The sequence below is a fragment of the Sciurus carolinensis genome, chromosome 5 (assembly GCF_902686445.1).
Source record: "Sciurus carolinensis chromosome 5, mSciCar1.2, whole genome shotgun sequence".
Lineage (NCBI taxonomy): Eukaryota > Metazoa > Chordata > Mammalia > Rodentia > Sciuridae > Sciurus > Sciurus carolinensis.
Window position 1 is genome coordinate 146,082,858 of NC_062217.1, and position 24,062 is coordinate 146,106,919.

The window sequence follows — 24,062 nt, forward strand, 5'->3', positions numbered from 1 at the left end:
TAACTGTTCATGAAAATCCATGCTTTAAAATCCCAAATAATAAGAGAAAAGTGCTCAACCACAAGCATTTTTCTCCCTTAGTTTGTGTGCTGCTTTCCATGCCAAACCATAGAGATTTACTTTTTTTTCTTTCTCTCCATGCTGACTATCTAACCCAGCCTTCATGCATGCTAGGCAAGCACTCTACCACTGAGTTTCACCCCCAGCCCTCCTTTTAACGACTGAATAGTATTCCATAACTTTAATTCCCTGAAGGCTGGACAGAGATGTTTCCAGCATTATAAACACAGGCAGGAGCAGGAAGTCTGGTTCTGGAATACAGTCTGATGAGAAGACATCATGCAGAAAGGACCCAGACTCATCTTTCCCCCTTAAACAACGAGTTCTTTGGCACCAGAATCTAGGATATAGGAAAGGATACAATCTAAATCTTGGAAACCTATGATAGACAATATTAAAAGATAAAAATTATTGTTTAGCCTCTACTCCACAGAAGGTCAGTCATCAAGGGGCCTGACACCCATAACATATAGAACCCTGGTCCATACAGCCCGCTAGGTACAACCTGGCACTGGCTGGAGCTGCACCATCTCTGGCACTACCTCCAGATCTACTGAATCAGAGTCTGCACTTCAACAAGATCTCCTGTGACTCATATGCACAAGAAGGCTGCAGAAGCACTGATGTGTGATACAGCCCCTGCCAGTAAGCCCACAGCACAGCCTGAGTTACATACAAATTCACTTTTAGTGGTTCTTTGACAGACAATGATAAACCAACTCAGCAAAATTATTCTTCTACAGAGAGAGAAAAAGAAACTTAATTTTACACAGCCAGCAGTAACTCATCTGTGGTTACCTCCTAAAAGGTCATCTTTCATCTGATATGTGAGAACTGTCACTGTCCCCATATCGGAGACCGTCATGTTTCCAGCACAGTACAGACAATTAGATGTGCAGCTTTAGGAGACCAGCTGGAAGAAATTTACTTAAAGGGCAGGCTCCTAGGGAAACACACAATTGCCTCGAGAAAGAAAGAGACAACCAATATAATCCTCACAGCAACCAGAGTAGACATCAGGTCGCTCCAAGTTCCTTAAGGCTGGTCCAATCAATTCATCCTGTATTTCCACTGTCTGGCAATTAATTGCTGGGGTTTGTTTTGTTTCCCCTAAAGACTCTCAATATTCTGACTTCAATTTTTGATAAACATTTAGGGGGGAATAGGAATTCAATGCCTAGTTTAAATTAGAAAAATCAAAGGACACCAAAGGAAGGAGCCAGCATGGTGAGGGTAACTCTGAATAATAAGAGCAGCAATGCTACCAGTCATTATCAGCTGTGACTACGCACCAGCGCTGGGGAGAGGTTTGGTAGGCGTAACTCCATCAGCAGAGGGGAAGCAGAGTAAGACGCTATCTCCTCAGCCCCCTGGGCTTGGCTCTTAACAGCTGCCCGGGGTTTGTCTGTTGGCCTTGCTGAGTGTCCCTCTTTGATGGATGAGGGAATCGGGATGCCAAGAGGTGAGTGAGTCGCCCAAGTCACCGCTGAGTGGTGGATGTGGGATTCCGAAGCCTGCCTGCAGGCAGCTCCCCATCCTGGCTGAGCCCCACTCAGCCAGCTCATGGGGAGCTGAGCCTGCTCTGTGCCCTCCCACCTGCAGGCCAGCCGGGCCACACACATCCGCGTCTACACTTAAGTTTCTTCCGCATCTACACTTAAGTTTTGTAGCTGCTCACAAGAACCAGCTATGAACCAGCTCAAACTTGTTTATACCACAGGTGCTTAATGTAATTTAATTAATTTCATTCACAAATGACTAAGTGGAAAAAGAAAGTGTCATCACGGTGAAAACCGAGCTGAATGCTTTCAAAAGATTCAATAAAACGGAAAGCTGCTAATTAAAGAGCTATTAAATTAAATAGAAGACTTAATTCTCCACCAAGATTGCTTCCAAGGGCTTTTTAAAAATCTCACTTCACCTTCAAGAAAGCAAAACAAAACAAAAAAATCATAAGCAAGGTATATGAGTGTGGTTTAGAGGAGGAAAGCAACACAGGACCCCAATGAGCATCTCAAAATAAAAAGAAAGTTTTAGCATTCAATAACTAAATAAAACTGGGGAAAGGGCCCATAAATGTGCATTTACATGTTTTAACTGAAAATAAAATGTTTACAGTTGGCATGGCTTCCCATCACTCCCCACTTCACCCAGCTCCGATGACGAACTGATCCCCTCTGGTGTTCCAATAGGTCAGACAGGGCGGCCGTTCGCTGGCCACTCACAAAGGCATGGGCACCTCCAGGGATAAAACAAATGCCCTCTGCAAAATTACTGGTGACCCACAGGGAAGAAAGGAACTGGAAAAAGATGAAGGACATAGTCTGCAGTGGTAAGTCACGACTCCAAGAAGACCCTCGCCAGCCTCGGGTGGTAGCAGCAGGCAGGACGGGGACCACCCTGGTCGCGTCTAGACCCCTCCCCCATCTTTCCTCCTCCTCCGGGGGAGAGCAGCACAGAGCTGGAGCCAGAATGGGTTAGGTCCAAATCAGCCCCTCACAGCCAGGTCATTAATATGTATTTTGTTCTAAGCCTTGTGAAGGAAGCAAACCCAGGACTCAACATCGGGTCTAGCTGGGAGCTCCTTATCGCTCAGTTTCAGGCCTGGATGAGGAAGACAAAAGAAGATTGCCCTGATTTTCTTTCAGGCTGCAAGAAGGCAGTGAGACAATCTGTTCTTTCTCCACGTTTAATGCCTCCCTCTCTTTGATATTAAAGTGAAAGGTGGAGTAGCAGGTCTCGTCATCCGGAGCTCAGGCTCAGAAGGGGAAGTGATCCAGGTTCTAATCCCCTGGTCTGCACCACTGTGGGCAAGTGACTTAACCTCGGGGCACCTCCGTTCCCCGTCTGTAAAATCACACTTGCAGCAGTATTGTTTTTGAGATTAAATGAGAGTGCAGGTCAAAGAGATTACCTTGGTTCCTGGCACAGGATAAGGCACTGGGTGGTAGCTATAATCACTATCAAAAACTCACTGTAAGAAAATCCAGGAGAGGGCTGGGGCTGGGGCTCAGCGGCAGAGCGCTGGCCTAGCATGGGTGAGGCACTGGGTTCGAGTCTCAGCACCACATATGAATAAGTAAAATAAAAGTCCATTGACAACTAAAAAATATTTTTTAAAAAATTCTGTTTTAAAAAAATCCATGATAAAAGCATGAAGAATAAAATAAAAGGTACCCACTGCTATCCCACCACTCAATATAATTGTTTTCTTTCTCTTACATTCTTCTGCTCACAGAGTAAGCGGTTTTATTTACAAAAGTGTCACTTCCTACCTTCCCCACTTAATATATTATAGGCACATTTCCATGGTTTTTAACTGTTCTTCAGAAAATGTGGTTTTATATCTTATCTCCACCAAAATGGCTATTTCCAGTGTTTTTTGGTATTTCAATAATATATAATAAAAATCCTTATGTAAAAATTTCTCAGCCATTTCTCAGAATGTCTCTGATTCTCTGATTGTTTCCTAAAAATAAAATGGACTATCTGATTCAAAGAGCATGAACTCCAGGACTCTTGATACCAACAACCGAATGACTATGCAGGAGGGGTACACAGGTGACCCCATGTCTGGGTGCCCATCCCCCACCTCACCCACCCGTGAAAAGCCTTTTCTCTCTCCTTGTCACTAACCTGAAATACAAAAATTGATCAAGACCCGCTTCAAACGTGAGATAAACCACGAGATTCAGAACATGCGGCCACCTTCCCACGTCCCTGCCATTGCTCTGAGTACCTTCCTTCCTCAAATGGTCCCCTCAGTACACTAATGGCTGCCACTAAGAACACCCAAACCCGGCTGGGGGTGCCATTCCATGGCAGAGCACTTGCCTAGCGTGCTCCAGGCCCTGGGTTTGATCCCTGGTACCAAAAACAAAAATCGTACAAATCAATGAAGAGTGGATATACCTGGGAATGAGATGGTGGCGGGGAACTTCGCTTGTGGAATGTTTTGCCATCATATATCTTCAGGGACAAACAACAGGGAGTGGCACTAGGAACCGTGGAAGGGCACCCCCCACACCCCGAGACCATTCCTCTGGCCACAGACGCTCCTGGCTCCACCGTGAGGCAGAGGCAGGCTGGCTGGGGACTGGGGTTCCCCCAAGTGTCCCCTCATTGGCTGCGTGAGCAGCTTGACTGCTGATCCCCTCATGCCCTGGCTGGGGACTGGGGTTCCCCCAAGTGTCCCCTCATTGGCTGCGTGAGCAGCTTGACTGCTGATCCCCTCATGCCCGCCCCAGTGCCCCCGAGCCTGTCAGTACTCACAGCCGCTCCAGCTCCTTCATGTCGTCGAAAGCCCCTCGCTCCACCACTACGATCTGGTTCTCCATCAGCTGCCTGCAGAAGCAAAGAGACAGGACAGCCCCAGCGTCAGACCAGGGCTCCTGGAAGCAGCTGGCACCGGGGAGGAGCTGAGGGCAATGTTAGTGTGGGGGTGAAACAGGAGCCATGCCCACACAGACCACATCCCAGCCTGGGCGGACACAACCTTGCCAAGTTCCCAACAGGCTCCTCAGCACACCCAGCCTGACAGCAAGCCGCGCATCCTGCCGCACCCAGGCCGACCCCTCTGAAGACGTGCCTGAGGAAGGCTCTGAGCTGCTGCCCTTACTTGACCCAGAGGGCACATGTCCAAGGGACAGAGCAGGGGGCATCAGCCCGCAGAGGGGGAGGGGAGCTGTGCCCCTGGGCAGAGCCCATGCATGCAGCAACCCACTCTGCAGCTGGCAACCCCACCCCTCCTGGCCCATCTGCTGAAGAGAAGAGTGGGTGTCCAAGCCAACTGAGCCACCTGGCTCCATGGGACTCTGGGTCCTGTCACCACCCACGGGCTCTGAGACCAGAGTGTCCAGCTGGTGAGGCAGCATTTCCACCAATAGATTGTCTTGTGATCATTTTTGGGATGGTAATGTATGTTCTTCTTCTGTGTTTTCCCTTTCCTCTCCCTAGTGACTTGCGTGCCTGGGCATGGGCATGGGCCAGGGACAGGGGTCGGGGCAGGGGTGATGCGGATGTCAGGAGAGAGTAGGGCCTACCCCAGACTCAGAAGAAGGAAGGGGTTGAGGTCAGTGGGTTCTGTAGAAGCAAAGACCTCTGCCCAACAACTTGTCACCTCTGACCTTAGAGAAAATTGGCCATAAGGTCCCCAACTCCTTCAAAATCCCTCAGAACTACAGACCAGCAGTTCTGAAAGAACCGAGACCCCAGGACCTTTGCACTACCCTGGTAGTTAGGGGTGAGGCACCCTGTGACTGTCTGATGCCCTGGTTCATAAGAACTCTGGAGACTGTTCCTGAAAGAATTGTGCCCTGACCCACCCACACCACTCTTCATATGCTGAAGCCCCAGTGTGGCCGTGTGGGGAGACAGGGCCTCAAGGGAGGCAGATGAGGTGAATGAGGTCAAAGGATAGGCCTTACAAGAGGACTGGTGACCTTGTAAGAAAAGGAAGAGGCACCGCAGAGCTTCTCACACAGGAAAAGTCACATGAGGACACAGTGAGAAGGTGGCCATCTGCAAGCAAGAAAGAGATGCCCCACCAGAAACCCACCCTGCCAGCACCTGGATCGGGGACTCCCAGCCTCCAGAACTGTGAGACAGGCTGTGTAGGCCCCCATGAGCTGAAGCTGACTAATATGGAGACCTAAGAAGTCTCCCAGGAGCCAGCCAACAGACAGGGTTGACAGTGCCCAGCCCAGTCCCTTCACCATGCCCGATTTTTCCAGCCACGTGGGAAGTAGTAGGCACTCTGGGTTTAGTCTCAACCTCACCTCACTCCTGCTCCCTCAGGGGTCCCAAGCGGATTCCACAGTGGAGGGTCGAGACTGGCGTACAGCGCTTCGACCACTCTCCAGGGCTCTGCCCAGGACCCCAAGGTCACTGCCAGGGTGGGAGTGAGAGGGAGGTCACGAGGGGAGGGGCATCCAGTACTCACAGCACCCGAAGCTGCTTGAGGCCGGCAAAGTCATTCTTGTGGATCCGAGTGATGTTGTTGCCATTGAGTTCCCTGGTGGAGCAAAGGAGAACCGGAAATGGTGAGCTGCGGAGTGGGCCCCAGGCCAGGGCTGTCCTCCAGTCTCCTCTCCACCTGGCTCAACCGCCCACCGCGCCAACAGAGCTGGGGGCTTCCAGCTCAACCCCAGACCCCCAAGTCTATTCTGAGGCCCAACAAGCTGGGCCTCTTTACAACAGGAGTCCCCCCAGCAGGAACGACAAGGCCCGGCGCATTGCTGAGAGTGCCGCAGAAACCAAGACCGTGGTTCCTGCCCCAAGGAGCTCAGGCTAGAGGGAGGGTCGAGATATTCAGGCAGGAAAGATTTAGAGAGGAGCCCATGACAGAGGCTATTCTGAAGACATCCTCACTAAACATCAGTGCCCTCACCTATCAAACAGGAATGACACCTGTGTCCACTGAGGAGGGTCCCTTGGTCGTCTGGTCCTTCCCCACCTTCCAAGGCCACATCTGACCCTCCCTTGACCCCTGGATCATCCCCTGGGCACTTTGGACATGGACCCCACTCAGTCCCTCCCTGTCCCCACCTCCCACCTGGCCTTGCAGAGTCACTTCCTTGGCCTCTGCCTCTTCCCCAGAAGCCTACTCAGCCTCAGCAAGGCAGGCCACAGCAGCAAGGAGGGGTGCTCATTCCAGAAACTTCTTCCACTGAGCCACACACAGTGCATGTTCAGACCTGGCTGCTTCCCTCGATGTCCCCTTCAACATCTAAGCTGTCCCCAGGGCAGCTCCCACTCACAGCCCTGCTGTCTCTTTCTCACCACAGGCAAAGTCACCTGCATGCTTTGCATCAGTCTAAGTGCCTCCACCCCAACACACACACACACACACACACACACACCATGTTCACCTACAGCCCAATCTTCTCACAACCAACTTTGGCTAAAAAAGTTCCATGCATAGCCACCAGCTCAACCCAAGTCCAAGCTACTTTGAAAACAACAAGCTCCCAGTCCTGCACTTGCTGAGGTGTGGCTGGTGGAGGAGACAGTCTAGAGTTGGTCCATCCAGAACGGGGACACACTTGACTCACTTCTATGTGCTCCGGGTACGCACATCCTCTCCCGGGACTGGAAAGTAGCCATCATGCTCATTCCGCTGATGAGGAAAGAGAGCTCTAAGATGCTAGGTGCCTTCCTGAGGTCACCAGCTGGTAGATGACAGACCCCACAGGCAAAGCCTCTGACCCTAGGGCCCAGGCTTTCAGTCCAAGTGGACAAGCCAATAATTCCTTCAATCTGTCGCTCTCTATGCCCTTTCTTCCCCTGTGCCTGGTCCTGTTCCTGAGGTGCAGATGAGGTTTCTCAGGTGCTCTTCATCTATTTCTACTGGAATCTGAGAAGGTCTCCGTGCCTTTCCATGTTAGCATAGCCTTCCCCCATCCAGCCATGTCTCACCCCCAACCACTGTGGGGACGCCTTCTCCGTGTGACATAGGCTTTTCTCACTGAACTCAATATTCTTCCCTGGAACAGCCACCAATCTGCTCCTTCTGCAACATGCTTCAAACACTGAGAACTTCATCATAAGCTCTTCAAAACTGGCTCCCGTCCCAACAGAGCAGGCTTCCTTTGGGCCATCCTGCTAAAATGTCCACTCCCAAGCCCCAAATTGTAGGCCCTTTTGATTGTTTCATTCTTCTGATTATAAAAGTATGTTGGCAACAGATTACATTAAACGACTTAAATGGACACTGACAGAACATTGCTGAGTTGAATTCAGCACATCCATGAAACCAAGTGTGAACTAACAGTGCAGCCCTTGGAAATGGTCCAGGTCTGCTCCTACTGACAAGGAAAGCCGTCTGCAACATGGGATGTGGGAACAGGTTACTAAAAGTCCCTTATGCAACACTCCCCCACACACGCATAAATACAGGTGAGTAGACAGGTGAGCTGGGGCCTGGGTGTCACCGGTTCATGACTAACTGCTTTGTGTGGCTAGACACAAGGTGGCTTTACTCTCTTTTTATACTTTTCTACATTGTAACTTTTTAAAAGATTTCCTATGTTTTATAAGCCAATATAATATCCAAATTATTGCATTTAAAAATAAGAGTAACATATGCACATTCTTGAAATTTTTTCAACTTTCTGAATAAAGGAAAAAATGAAAATTTTGCATGATCCCATCTCTAAGAATAATCCCTATTAACATTCTGGCATATTTTTCTCTCAAGTCTGATTTCTTTGGACACAATTTTTTTAGAGTTAAGATAATTCAACAAGTATTCCCTGAAGACCTACTACAGCCTTCTGCAAGATTCCAGAGAGTGTTACCCACTTCCACAGCTGAATCCTTGTTTGTTCTCCTCTTAAGGTTCTGACCAACCATAAAGTGACCCTTTGGGTATGTCAAGTTTCTGGAACATTCCCTGATTCCCTGTTCCTGGAAAGCTGTATTGTTTTTTGTTTGGGGTTTTTTTTATAAATTTTTTTTTATTGTTGATGGATCTTTATTTTATTTATTTATTCATTTATTTTGATGTAGTGCTGAGGATCAAACCCAGTGCCTCACACATGCTAGGCAAGCACTCTAACACTGAGCCACAACCCCAGCCCCCTGTATTGTTTTGATATTTTTCACTTAAAAACAATACTGCATAAAGCTGAGAGGGTCTTTCAGAGGAAAACGTTTCTAGGAAAGGAGTCACTCCATCAGTGGTCACAAGAACTCTGACCAATTTTACAGTCATTCATTCATTCATTCCTTCTCAAGGCAACCATGGCTCATAAGATAGTTGACTATGATGACATTCCCATTTCATAGATGGCAAAATGGAGGCACAGACAAAAGCCAAGACTTGTCTGAGCATGGCAGGGCCCAACATGGAACTTGGGAATTGCTGAGGATGGAATTCCCATTAGGGCAGATGGAGGCAGCCAGGCTCCCGGGGAATTCTGACGCCATCTGGCCCCTGCTGGCCTCTCCTCGTTCTTTGCACCGCAGCCCCTGTGCAGACACTGGGGCACATTCCTCAGCCCAAGCCCTCCTCCTCACTCCCTACCTGTCACTCCAGCCCCACTCAAGGAAAGAACTGGACCAGCAGGGAGAGAGACAATGAGGCAGACAGCAGAGTAAATACAGCCTTTCTCCCCAGAGGCCCTGCTGGTGGTTTCCAGACGAGACCATCAGCGGAGGCCCAAAGCCCACTCTAGCCGCCCCCGTCAGCCTTGCTCTCTATGCCAGAGATAAATGCCTCCTCTGGGGACTTCCCCTGCTCCAGTGGGCAGCAGCAGGACCCAAGCAGGGCTCATGAAGCCCCAGATCTGAGGCTGGCTACATAAGGAAGCATTTTGCCACCAAGGCTGAGAAAATGACCTCTGCTGGGTCCTCTCCACCCCAACAGGGTGGCCACCAGTATGGAGTTCCCAACCTGGCTCCAAACAAGCTTCATCTCACACATCCTCACAGCAACCTGGGAGATAAGTGTCGACTTCTCCAACATACTGACAAGGAAACTGTGGCACAGACTGGTGAAAAACTAACCCAGTGCCACGTGACTAATAAACGGTGAGGGTGGAGTCGAACCCAGGCCAGTGTGATCCAGGTTCTTTCCCTACACCATGACACGCCTGTTGCTGGACTCTCACTCAGTCCGTCATCCTGTGCCCTCATCCTGAGTGGTAATACCTTGGACAGAGCTGAAAAGGCTGCTTTGGATGTGAAGCACTTGCTCTGGAGCCCCAAGACTACTGATCTATCTCTTTGGTCTCAGGGAAGTCCCCAGCAGGGCCAACCTAAGTGTGTTCTTAGTGGCTAAGATCTTGAGCTCTGGAACAATTCCTACTCCCCACGCCCACTACTTGTGTGACCTTGGGCAGATAGATTCACTTATCTGGGCCTCAGTTTCCCCATTTGTACAATGAGGAAGATGACAGTACCCACCTCTCAGAGCTATGGTAAGGTTTAAACGCCTTCATATTTCTTTTCTTTTTTTTTTTTTAATGGTGCTGGGGATCGAACCCAGGGCCTTGTGCTTGCAAGGCAAGCACTCTACTACCTGAGCTATCTCCCCAGCCCAAAAGCCTTCATATTTCTAAAACACCAAGTACTATGCCTGGCGTACCATTAGCGCTCTCTTTCAGTATTACCTGTGATTAGTTTTACCGTTACTGTCATCGTTGTTGTTTTCCTCAAGGACCACAGCGCCCCCAGGAGGTCCTGTCCCCAGGTCCAGCTCAGCTGGTGCTGAACCTCTGGGCCAGGCCGAGCAGGAGGAACCACCAGCTACTCGCATTTCTCAGGCCCCAGGATGCTGAAGACCAGGCACGGTTCTTTCCCATGGTGAGTTCACCCCATCCTTTTCTCTGAGGAGAAAATACACCCTGGTGGCCAATGGCCCTGATCTCCATCAGTCCCTGTGGGGCCCTGGCCTCAAAGGAAAAACCTCAGTGACAAAAGATTTTGGAGAAAATCCTTTGAAGCAAATTTACCAAGGAAAAAATAAAGGCACATGAGGACTTCTCAACTCCTCTCAGGGAACAAGAATTTGGTTGCCATCATCTGGGTGTTCATGATAAACCAAAATGGCTCGGATTTCCTCACGCTGCAGGAGAAAAACCCTCAGGCCCTTCCTTCAAGGGGTGATCTGGGAGCTGCCTGAGTTTTTTCAGGAGCATTTCTCAGCCTGGAGCTCCTGCCACACGGCTTCCCTCAAGGACCAAGTTCCCCCCAAAATTTCACTCCTCCTCTCAGATCACCAAAACCAAACACTGCTGCTCTGACTGAATGAGACAGACCTCCAAACGGCACACCTTGGCTCTTTCTTTTGAAATCCTACCCTGGCCAACTCTGCGCAGAGCTGAGTGTCTGCAGAATCAGGCAAGAGAGCCAAGTGGGCACAGAGCGTCCCTCCCCAGGCACTGACCAGACTGTAGTCCTGGAGCCCACAGGGCCCAGCGCCCCACCCAAGGCAAGCCCAGCCAGCTCACTGACAGCCACCCCACACCGCCACACCTCAGCCCTGCAGAGCCGCCAAGTGGGCTCCCCATGTTTGCCCTGGCTCCCCTCCAATCTGCTCTCCAAGTCACAGCCGGAATGGTCTTTACAAGCTGCAAATCTGATCATGTCCCTGCCCACTTAAGCCCTTCAATGCATCCCCAATGCTCTTGGAATCAAGACAAATCCCCTTACCATGAGCTACAAGTCCCATGTGGCCAGCCCTCTACCCACACAGCCGGCCCAAGCTGCCCCCAGTCCTCCTCCGACACCACCCCCCATGGCGAGGTCTTTGAACTTGTCATTCCTCCTCCAGAAATGCCCCCTGCTTCCCTTAGCTAACCCACTCCAACTTCCCATCCCACAGGCCCACAGAGCACCCAACTCCTCTGCTCGGGAGCACAGATTGGGGGTGGTTTTATAGGAATTTGGAGGAGCTCTTGACTGATGTCTCAGCCCCTGCAGAGATCAGACTCCTTGAGGACACAGCTCTGTTGGCTTTTTCTCACTGTCTCCTAATGCAGCACAGGGCTCACGACAGATGTGTCAATAAGAATTTCATAAATGTAGGAATGAATTTGCATTAAATTGACATATTTCAAATAGCATTGGATTGAGTGGGTCTTCCATGTTTCCCTGTTCCCCGACTCCAAGAAAAAAGAAAAAAATGAATTATTAAATGCTGTCCCAAAATTGATATCACCCAATAAAAACCCCATAGACAGAAGATGCTGCCCTCCTACCCACACCCTCCTGTCTTCCAGGTCCTTCCATCCCCCTAAGTAAGCCAAATATGTGCAAGGAAACAGTGCCTTAAGTTCAAGCCGCCAATCAAGAAAGCCAGACCATTCGGGACACCATTAGTAGAAAAGGAGAAAGGAAGGACTGTCTTCCTTCCTTCCTTCCTCAGGCTTCAGGAGAAGCAAGGAACAGGTGCAGTGGGCAAGTGCCTTCCAGGGGTGGGCACTGTCATGGCAGCCGCCGTGTCTCTAGCTCCATGTAATTCTCACATCAGTGTTCAGAGGTGGTGTCACTGACGCCATCTGACAGATGAGGAAACGAAGTCTATCCTTAAGCAACTGTGGTGGGGAGCCAAGTTCAGTGCTTCAGCTGAACTTGTCGCACTTGAAGAGCTCTGGCCTTGGCTTCACAGGCCTGGTTTTGAGCCCAGCTCCACCCTAGACATTCTGCAACCTTGAGAAGATACTCTTCTATGATATGACATGGTCTGTCCCCTCCAAAATTCATGTTGAAATCTAATCCCCATTATGAGAAAATAAGAGGTAGAACTTTTAGGAGGTAATTAGGACTATGCCCTCATGAATGGCCTAATCCATTCATGCAATTAATGGATTAATGGGTTAATGGTTTATCTCAAGAGTGGGTCTGAGCTGGGGGTGGTGGCACATGCCTGTAATCCTAGCAGTCAAGGAGGCTGAGGCAGGAGGATCACAAGTTCAAAACTAGCTTCAGCGACTTAGTGAGGACTTAAGCAACTCAGTGAGACCCTGTCTCTAAACAAAACATTAAAAAAGGGTGGGGAAAATGGGGCAAGAGGGGTGGGGGAAGGAAAGATAGTAGAATGAGACAGACAGTATTACCCTATGTACATGTATGATTATATGAATGGTGTGAATCTACGTTGTGTATAACCATAGAAATGAAGTTGTACCCCATTTGTGTACAATGAATCAAAATGCAGTCTGAAAAACCAAAAATTTAAAAAAAAAGGGTGGGGATGTGGCTCAGTGGTTAAGTGCCCCTGGGTTCAATCCCAGCTACAAAAAAAAAAAGGATGGGTCTGCTACGAAGCCAGTCGGACCAGGTTTCTTGTCATGTAAGGCCCTGTGCCACCTTGGGCTTCTGCTAGCAAGGAGGCCATCACCAGATGTGGCCCCTTGACAATGGATCAGAACTGTGAGCCAAAATGAACCTCTTTTCTTTATAACTTCCCCAATCTGGTATTGTGTTATTAGCAACAGAAAGTGGAATAAAACATACTTCAATCTCTCAACCTTACTTAACCATCTATAAAATGGGAACAACAATATTATGTACCATTCAAGTGTCTGGCTGGTGCTTGGTGAGGTGCCAAAACCTGGAGCAGTGGATACGGTAGGAGGTCCTAAAGATCCAGAGGGCAGGGCCTGGGGTTTCAGAGGGGTGAGGGTTGGTGGAGAAGGGCAGAGCCCTGGAGTAGCTGCAAACCTTGGCCAGGTATCAAGGGACTCTGTAGTCAGGAGACATGAGCCGAGAAGAGCCGTGAGCCAGATACTGCCCCCAGGAAGTGGTGAGGGTGCCTCCTGAGGAACGGAGGCCACTGACAAGCCTGCCTTGGCCCTCAGAGTGGAAGACTGACCTTTCCTCAGTCCCTTCCTGGGAAGATACCAGGCCCTCACCCACTGGGCTCCTCCATCCCCTTCGACTGACAGGGCTGCCCCTCAGCCCAGAACTGCCTGGAGCAGGCCTCCCCCATCCTCTGCCCACCGACACAAGCCCCTTTTCACCTCCACCATCCTGCCGGCCTCCATGCAAACACCCCTTTCTCTAAACCCGCTTCCCCGTAGGCACCCACCCAGCTCCAGGAGAGCTGAGAGATTCTTAGTTGGGTTCAACATGAGGTCCTTGGTGAAAGGCCACCTTCCTTCCTAGGCTTGGAGAGGCAGAGGCCCCATCTAGCTGCCCATTGCCAGATCCCCAGCACCTGCAAGGGAGTCAGGTACATAGTAGGTGTTCACTAAGCAGGTCAATCCTTCCCACAGAGCTCCACTTCTGCTGGCTCTTCATGGCCAAGCCTTCCGTACAATCCTCAGGCCTCAGCGAGTGACAGTCCTGCTCCCAGCCCAACCCTGCTAAGCCCACAGGCCTGACATCAATCCCCAGTGCTGGGATGACCCTCCACCATGCGATGAGTGGAGAAGCCCCAGGGATGACTAGTCAGAGGACCCATGCCAGCAACAATTTGCTGCCAATCCTGCTGCTCCTGTGCCCCAGGCTCCTGGAGACCCATCTCGTATCCTTGACTTCAGCAGTAATAGCAGTTACACTAGCTCTACTAACCTAGTCAGCTCATTTATGAAGCTAGTACCTGGCTCTAAGGTGCATTATCAGTCTTGATCTGCAGATGAAGAAGCATAAAGGATTTCAGAATTCAAATTCAAGGTCACCCAGCTGGTAAGTAAGCTAATGAAGAAGGACTCAAGTCTTGGTATATCTGGCTCCAGGGCCAAGCTCTTTGTGTGTGTGTGTGTGTACACGCACACTTTAAAAATAAATAAATAAAAGCTGAATGCAGTGGTGCACACACCTATAATCCCAGCAACTTGGGAGACTGAGGTAGGAAGAGTGCAAGTTCAAGACCAGTTTGGACAATTTAACAAGATTCTGTCTCAAAAATAAAAAAGGTCTGAGGATGTAGCTCAGTGATACGGCACTTGCTTAGCACAGGCAAGGTCCTAGGTTCAATCCCCAGTTCTGAAAAAAAAATTATGGTAAAATACAAATAACATAAAACCATCTTAACCATTTTTAAGTGTACAGTTCATCATTAAATATATTCACATTGCTGTGCAACAGATATCCAGAACCTTTTCATCTTGCAAATCCAAACTCTCTATTGTCCTAGAGTCCCTCCACCCAACTCCTATACCCCTGGCAACCACCCTCTGTGCTTGGTCTCTATTCACTTGATGACTCCAGGTACCTCATGCAAGCTGAATCAAATCACGCACTCTTTGTCCTTCTGTGACTGGCTTATTTCCCTTAGCATAATGTCCTCTAGCTTCACCCACATGGCAGCATGAGTCCTTCCTTTTTAAGGCTGAATAATATTCCATTGTTTATCTTTAGTGCATTTTGCCTATCCATTCATCCATCAATGGGCACTTGTTGCTTCTACCTTTCAGCTCTTGTGAATTGCACTGATATGAACATAGGTGTACAAATATCTCTTGGAAACCCTGCTTTCAATTCTGTGGGGTACAGAAGCCCAAGTGGAATGCTAGGTCATACATGGTAAGTTTACTTCTAAACTTTTGCCATTCATTTCCTCCAGCAGTTGTGTCCTTTCACATTCCCACCCCAGTGCCCAGGGTTCTGATTTCTTCACGTGCTCCACCCTGTGTGTTATTTCCTGTTGGGGAATTTTTCTTCTTCTTTCCTGGTCACAGTCATCCTAGCAGGTGTGACATGATCAGGAGGACCCAACTCTTAACCCCAGTTCCATGGTACATTCTATTCTGAGTGCCAAGTTGTTCCCTGGTCACTTCACTGCTGAGGCCAGCTTGCTCCTGCCGATCCCCTTCCCTGGTCTGGGCCCCACCCCAAAACCACCACCCGGCAGCCAGGACCCCACTAACAGCCACCACAGCCCACCAGCCACCCACCCACTGCCCACCCCAGCCCAGGAGTGGTTCCTGCTCACAAAGTCCCTGATGCAGACCACCAGCAACTCCACCTCCCCACCTCCCCACACCTCCCAACTCTGTTCACTGCCCTCCACCTCTGCATCAGACCCCCACACTCCCTATGCCTGCCTGCAACTTGGGTTCACCCCCAAACGTGCACAGGTAGGAATCTGTTGTGGCCAATTTGCCTCTACAGCCTGGTGCTAAGCGCCGACAGGTGTTTTATAAGTGCTGAAAGAATGACTGACACACAAGCGAATGAACGAAGGGAACCAGGCCTTCTCGACATGCCTAGAATGACAACTTTAAAACCAAAACCAAACACAGTTCAGAGCCTCGAGACTCGGGAACTCTCAGGGAATCACTTAGCAATCCGCTGTTTGACCCTGGCACATGGCTCCACCTCTCTGAACCTTCTCATCTGCAAAGCAGGGCTAAGTACAGCTTCCCCCCAGGACTTTGGAGGAGTACAGATGAAGCACCTCACTGAGCCTGGTGGGAGGCAGGGGCTGTAAACGGTAACCAAAGACATCACCGAGCACCCCGCGGCTTCTCTCTGCCTCCTTCCTTTGTGACCCATCTCAACCCTCCCCTTTCCTCCATCCCCAAGGGCCCTGCTCCCTCCTTCCTGCCATGCTGACCACTGCCCACCTGCCCCTCCAAGCAAGCAACCCTCTCCAAGCTTCTCCCTGCCAGCTCCGTGCTTGTCCTCTCTGCAAACTTCCCCACCACCCACTCCCGACCATCTGCCTCCCGCCTTCGACTTCTCAGGAAACTTCTGCCCAGCTAGGCAGTGACCCCAATCTTCTGTTCCCGCAGTTTCCTCATCAGACAGAGTGACTGCCCCCCACACCATTCGCCCTCCTCACAGCTCCAAACGCCTCTGACTTTGGCAATAACTGCCCAGCCCAGGCTCCAACCCACAGACATTGAGCTGGTGCTGCTGGTGACAGTGCAGGCAGCAGCCTCTCCCACCTCTGCCTGGTCCTCTGCCACCTTCCCTGGTGCCTGCACACGTAGTGGGATTCAATGCAGTCCTCCTGCAGCCTCAGAGGATGCCGGCTTTCCCCCCGGAGACCCCAGCAGCGAGCAGTGTTTCTCAGATTGCAGGAGTCCAGGTCACCCAAAACCCTTTGCCAAAGATCTCCTGAATCGGCCCCTCTGGGGCAGGCCTTGGAATCTGCATAGTAGGCCAGATGTGACCCCTGGAACGTCTGACTCCAGAGCTCAGCTCAACCGCACTCCAGTCACAAGGTTGCCCTGCCAGCCCCCGGTCCCTGACATCCCATCTACACTCCGGCCCCTCCGACGCAGGCTGGGCTTGCTTCCTCTCCTATCTCAGCTCGAGCAGGAGCCCCCAGCTCTGTGATTCCTCCTGCTGCTCTAACAATCACCACAGGCCTACCGGCTCAAATTCACCAGCTTACACTCCTTCTGGATGCCCTCAGAGACGATCCCTTCCTTCAGCTCGGTCATTTCTAAAGGCTGCCTGTAGTCCTGGGCTGGCGGCCCTTCCTCACATCACCCAACCTCTTGTTCCATCATCACATCTCCTACCCCAGACCCCCCCATTGTGGGGACCCTCGATTACATTGGACCCACCCACATAATCCAGGATCGTCCCCTATTTGAAGATCCATAACTTAACCACACCTGCAAGGTCCCTCTGACGTGTAAGCTAATGCAGTCACATGTTCCAGGAATTCAGACATGGACATCTTTGGGAGCCATTATTTAGCCAACTAGTTTGGTTAGTCATAGTTTCATAGTTTCTTTCTTTTCCTTTTTTTTTTTTTTTTTTTTCTTTTCCCCTTTCCCAGTGTTGGGGATCAAACCCAGGGACTTGTACATGCTAGGCAAGCATTTTACCACTGAGCCACATCCCTAATCCTAACAAACATATTTTCTAAAGCAAAGATGAGAACCCATGAAATGCCTCACCAAAAGTTAAAAAACAGAAACAACCCAAAAAAAAAAATCTCATTGAACAAGAGGGCGTGTACTAGGGATTGAATCCACCAGTCCCATACCACTGAGCTACATCCCCAGTCCTTTTTATTTTCGAGACAGAGTCTCACTAAGTTGTTCAAGGTCTTACTAAGATACTGAGACTGATCTCAAACTGGATCCTTCTTCCTCAACCTCCTGAGGAGCTGTAACTACAGGCATATATCACTGCACCTGGCTCCCCGCCCCCCCCCCCCAGGTGGGGTCTTGCTATGTTATGTTGCCCGGCTGCTGGTCTCCTCAAATGCCTGGCTTCAAATGATCCTCCTGCCTCAGTCTTGCAAGTAGTTAAGAATAGAGCACATGCCACTGTGCCCAGCTTCAACATACATTTTTTAAGCACCAACTATGTGCAAAGCAACAAGGATAAAAATACAAGAGATATAGTCCCTGCCCTCAGGAAAGTCAAAATCTTAGGTATCCATCAGAAAAAACCACCTTATTAAAAAGGAGTAAACTTATCTTCCTTATAGAATTCCAATTAATAAGTGAAAGAATGAGGGACCTAGAAAATCTCAATTAGATAATAATTATTGCAGGCAAGATTTATTAATTGATGCTAAAATTAGTAGGTGAGAATTTTTTGTGTGTGCATGTAATACTGGGGATTGATCCCAGGAGAGCTCTACCACAGAGCCCTTTTAATTTTTTGAGACAGGGTCTCACTAAATTGCTGTGGCCTTGAACCTGTAGTTCTTCTACCTCAGCCTCCTAAGAAACTGGGATTACAGGTGTGCACCATCACACCCAGCTAGTAAGTGAGAACTTAAGGACAAACAGGATATTGCATAGTTTCAGATTATCTCCCCCAAAATATTTATGACTTTCAAAAGGAGATATTTATTACTTGGAGTGAAGAGGTCGGCAGTCACCTTCTTAATCAGGATATGAAGGTTAACATCCCAGCAACAAGATACATGGATGTCATCTACCCTAAACGTATGTTCTGAGAAGGGCACAATACCTCTGTGACATTCTTGCCAAAAATGTATAGCTTCAGTGGAATTCTGAAACACACTAGACAAACACCCAAACTGAAGAACATTTCACAAAATAATACTTTCAGAAGTGTCAAGGTGATGAAAAGCCAGGAGAGGGGGAGGAACTTCCAGAGACTGCAGATTAGGTAGAGATGGAGAGTAAATGCATTGCAGAATACTGGTCGGGATCCAGGAACAGAAAAAGGACATTTGTAAAAAGGAAAAAAAAAAAAAAAAAACAACCTCGCAGAGACAGAATAAAGTAGTCTTGGTTAATAGGATGGCAATCACACTAATTTCTCACTTTGGTCATTGTACTACAATTATGCATGATGCCAATGCTGGGGAAGCTGGTGGAAGTGTACATGGGAATTTTCTGGAGATTTTGGTAACTACTCTGTATCTTTAAGATTATTTTGAAATAAAATTTTTTTTAAAGAATAAAAATACAGCAATGATGGCAAAACTTGTCACAGAAAAGCCAAAAATCACACTCGCCACAACCAACTGGCCTTCCCATTATCAGCTGGGACCCCCAACACCACCCTATTGATATTCTACACAAAAGCCAGGCAACCGAATTTCCTAAAACAACATTTGCACTTGTCACTCCCTGCTGGAAACCCATAGGGTCTCGTTCAAAGGACACGGAGTCTCGGGATATAGCTCAGTTGGTAGAGTGCCTTGCACACACAAGGCCCTGGGTTCAATCCCCAGCACCAAAGAAACAATGGCAGCAAATTATAAACCAATGAATAAAATGATAATGTACACTCTGATAAACAGACAAATGAGAGGGAGCAGAGGGAAAGCTCTTTCTGGCGGCGGAATGCCAACTAAGGAAACAAGGACCTTAGAAAAACATCTCCACAAACTCCTCGGAACAACAGAGAAGAAAACAGGGACTTCTCAGCAGAGAAGGCTGGCACACATGGAGTTAGCAAGGGATCAAAGTTAAATGCACCTGTGCTGGAAAAATCGACATTGCGTGCCTTCTGAGACGACACACAGGAGTGTTTGTGTACGTTTGTTTAACATTCCTGACAAAAACGCATAATTGGAATGTGACCATGAAGAAGGATCAGATGAAGCCAATGGAGGGACAGCCTATAAAATAATTGGTCTATACTCCTTAGTGATGTCAAGGTCAAGAAAAACAAAGGCGGAGGAACTATTCCAAATTAAAAGCGACCAGAGGATCATGGCCACTAAATGTCCTGTGTGATGGGGGACAGGATTCTGGAAGAAAACCGTCCTAAAAGACATTATTGAGACAACTGATGAAATTTGAATATGAACTATGAATGAACAATAGTATTACATCAAAGTCGAATGTTCTGATTTTGATAATTTCATTTTTCTTATAAAACATACAAGAGTCAGATGCAGTGGCACACGCCTGTGATCCCAGCAACTCCAAGGTTGAGACAGGAGGATCACAAGTTCAAGGCCAGCCTCAGCATCTTAGCAAGGTCTTCAGTAACTCAGTAAGACTGTCTCAAAATAAAAAAAATTAAAAAGGGCTACAGATGTAGTTCAGTGCTACATTACCCCTGGGTTCAATCTCCAGTACCAAAAAATAAATTAAAATACACAAGAAGTGCTTTAATTCTCCAACCTATTCTGAAGTGGTTCAGCAAAAACTCACATATGAGTGTGCATGAGTGTGTGTGTAATATATGTTAAAGCAAATGCAGTAAAATACAAACAGCTGAATCTGGACAAAAGATACACACTTTTGCAACTTATCTCTAAGTTCAAAATTATAACAAAATTAAAGTTATAGTGAGCACAAGAGATATTTTGGAGTGATGAAAATACTCTAAAATTGGGTGGTGACAATATTTGCACAATTCTTTTAATTTATTTTAAAAGTCACTGAATCATTTTTAAAAAATTAAAAAGTTCTACACACACACACTCACACACACACTCACAAGCACACTTGCACATGTGTACACACACTGGTGGCTCCACTTTTCCCAGCCTCCTGGCCTGACACCCACCCCTTGCCTCACTTGCTTCTTGTAGAACTCACCCACACAAAACTTGCTCCTCACTCTCCTTCCCAAATACGTGGCACACACCTGTGTGCCCCCAAATCCTCTTAACCTCATTTCAGCTCTCTATTTATGAACCTTCAAGGTTCAAATCCCATCTCCAGTGCCAGGCACAGTGGCGCACACCTGCAATGCCAGCTACTCAGGACCTTGAGGCAGGAGGATCTCAAGTTCAAGGCCAGCCTGGACAATACAGGGAGAACCCCATCTCAAAAGAAAGAAGAAAGAGAGAGGAAAGGAAGGAAGGGAGTGGGGGAGAAAAAAAAGCAAGCCCACCCCACCCCAGGCACTGCAGCATCCAGCCCACCTCCAAGCTGTCACTGAGCCCATCACCTAATCTCTGCACCCATGGGGCACTGACATGTCAGATAGTAGTCCAGCCACTTTATGTGGATCACCTCACTCGAACTTCACAGCCCAACAAGGTCAGTGCTGTCAGTGGCCCACTGTACAGATAAGTAAATTGAGTCACTAGTGAGCTGCCCAAGATCTCCTAGGTGGTAGCAAATGGAGCTGGCCTTCAAACTGGTCCATTCTGACACCAAAACCTGTGCTGGTAGCTCCTGTGCTGCATGTCCCTACAGATGTCCTTACGTGTTTGTTCTTTCTCCCCCACCGGCTGCAAGCTCCCAGAGGAGCGGGTCCACACCCGGACCTCTCTCGATGCTATGCACAGGGCAGGTGCCCAACAGCTGTTTGTCCGCCACAGGCTGGGTTCCAGAAAGGAGAGGAGGGGGTCATGAGCTCCCTCAAAAAAAGAAGCCAATTCTCCACCCCCAGCACAGCCCAGCTCCCTGGCTACTGCCCAAAGCCCGGCCGTCATCTGCTCCGGGTAATAAGTATTTGTATGGCGATAATTACAGCATTTGGGAAGAAAATCCCATTAAGCGAGAGCCCTGCCGAGCTGCTAATGCCGGCACAGAACTGGAGGCGGCAACTCCGCCAAACGCCCCGTCTGCTCCCAATAATGCAGGAGCTGCCTGTCCCTGCCGCCCCTCATTGGGCCCCAAAGAGCATGGCCGCCCCTGCGGACAACCTCGGGTGGCCTGGGTGGCCACTGACAGCCAGCACACAGCCTGGAGAAGGGGCATCAAGGAAGGGCAGCCCGACCCCTTGTCCTGCTGACTCCCCAGTGGCTGCCTGCTAAGGTAACAGGACAGCCATGCTGGGATCCAGCCTGAGTGGCATGCAAGTTCCCTTCTCGTCCCTGCAGTGTGTCACCTTAATAACAATAATAGTAGGGCCATTTACCGGGCACTTGCTGTCAGGCTGAACATTGCCACGTGTAATCCTTGGGCCATCCTTTGAAGTGGCTCCTATCACCAGCCCTACTTTATGGGCAAGAAAATGGTGTTCTGGGAAGCACATTCTCCTCCCCAGCTTGCAATGATGTGTTCATTCTCATACTGTGTTGTTCATCTCTACCTCTGCTGCTGATTTAAAAGTCAGGGAGAGAAGGATGGTTTCTCCTTCCGCTCGGCCCTATTCACTCACCACAATGCGGATTTCAGTAGACAGCGGCTATCTGTTGAATGAATGAATTAAACCCCAGAGCTTGCCTAGAGTGCCCCAGCTGCTGAGAGGCAGAGTGAGGCTGAAAACCCAGCAGGTCAGCTCCAGAACCATGCCATCATGCCCATCCACCTTGCAGAGTCCCTGTTCCTTGTCTCTGAATTCCAGGGGACAGGGACAAAAATGCCCAGGTCCAGTGACCACGCACTCTAAGCAGGCAGCGTCTACAGAGCCTGCAGCACGGCCAACACTCACGCCATCCCTCCCAAGCTCCCTTCTGCCCCACAGGAACCCCTTTTAGCTTGGGCTTCTCAAATAATAACAATATCATCACCTAATGTTTGAATCACAAAGCATTTTCACAAACACACAGAGGGTAGTTAGTAGGTGTTATCCCCAGAGGCCAAAGGAAGGTCAAACACCAACCACGTACCACATGCCAGGCACTGCACGCAATCCCCCACTTATGTTTTACCATCAATCTGCAAAGCTGTCACTGTCCCCTTTCATGTGCGGGGGAAATGGAGTCTCAGAGCAGGTGGAGGGATATCACTGGGGCTCAGTCCTCAAGAATCCAGCAATAAGCTCAGCACACTGGCAACCACACCAGAGCCCAGGAAAGCAGGAACCTCTCATCCCACCAGGAGGCAGCTCCCCAGCACAGAGCGGTCTCTGCTGCAGAGGGCCACAGTGGGCTTCAGTGGACCTGACCTCACTCACCATAGTCTCCATCCAATCTTATTTGGAATTCCAAAACAGTCCCCCAGACCAGCAGCCCCAGGGTGCGTTGGGCTGTCATCCTCGGATACAACCACCCAGCAGTGCTGAATGGGACTTCCCAGGCTGAGCTCCGAGAAGGCCTCTGCGGCACACGCAGAGCTAGGGCAAGGTGGACAAACTGACTGGTGCAAGAGCAGGGGACATAAAGAGGACAGCAAGAGAGCAGGCCCCATGATCTGACAAGCAGCAGAATGTGCTGGGCCTGGGGCAAAGAGAAGCCAGCAGGCGACCCTTCCCAGGGGCCCTGCCCCGCCTCACCATCCTCCCACGATCTGCCAGAGTCAGACAGATGCCTCTCCGTTCTCTGTAGCCACAAGGGAATCTGTGGCAGGTCCAGAGTACAAGTGCCCAAGTGAAGGGTCAAGGCAATGTTCACATATACTGCATTCTCTTGTCACAGTCCTGGATGCTCTAGTCCAAGGATTTATCATTTCATTATTATTGTTTTTTAATTCAACTGACAATCAAGGTCCTTGAATGGAAGAAAAAAAAGTTAACAGTGGCTACGCTGGGTCCCTCTGAGCCTGGGTTCTACAAAGAGATGACACCCCAGGCCTCCTCCAGCGCCTCCCCCAATCACCGCTCTGTATTTCGATTTCTCCATTACAGTGAATTATTTAGCATTCTTTCCCTACCCCCCATCCCTCCGACCTGCAGCCCCCTTGGCTGAACCAGTTTCCTCAGCAGCTCTAGAGCCTACTCAACCTCTCCCAAGAAGTCCCTGCAGCAAACCAATGACAATTTCTTCTTGCTTGGGGAGAAGTTATGGAATATGTGATCATAAAGTTGCCAGGTCTCCCAGGCTGCCACAGAAGCTGCCCAAAGGACAAAAGGCAAATGCGCAGCTGCAGTCTATAAAAATTTCACAGCCTCAGAGGAAGCCGCTCTTGCAGGCTTCAATACTGCACAACACCCATATTGATCACAGAGAACATTCGCTGGTTATTCTGTCTGCCTGGGCTCTCACCAAGGCCTCGCTCAGGATGTTCCCTTCCTCTTCAAATGGCTCTTGCGAGGCCTGCCTGGTGAACAGGAGGCTCCCTTTGCTTTCAATGTCCTTTCCAACCCCAGGAGGTCCGCACACAGAGCCAAGAACAGACCTCCTCCCACTCCCCAGGACAACTTGCCCCTGGATTCCCACCCAGAAGTCTCCAAAGGACCTTTCCCAACCTCTCTCCGGCCTCCAGGCCCCTCACATCCAGGAGACACAGCAAGACCCAGCCCCTGGGACAAGCTGGTCCATTTGTCCACAGCAGGCCTGGCGCACTCACACCTGAGGCTTTGCTTCATGCTGTTCC

General features: G+C 49.4%; 1 protein-coding gene across 1 annotated transcript in view; it reads right to left on the bottom strand.

The window, feature by feature from the left end:
* Positions 1–24,062, bottom strand: part of Slit1 (slit guidance ligand 1) — a 153,676-nt gene that overhangs the window by 126,789 nt on the left and 2,825 nt on the right. Inside the window, exons 2-3 of the mRNA XM_047552921.1 lie at positions 6,002–6,073; positions 4,333–4,404 (exon numbers count right to left, since the gene is read on the bottom strand). Coding sequence (XP_047408877.1) covers positions 4,333–4,404; positions 6,002–6,073 — 144 coding nt within the window. The remainder of the gene's footprint in view (positions 1–4,332; positions 4,405–6,001; positions 6,074–24,062) is intronic.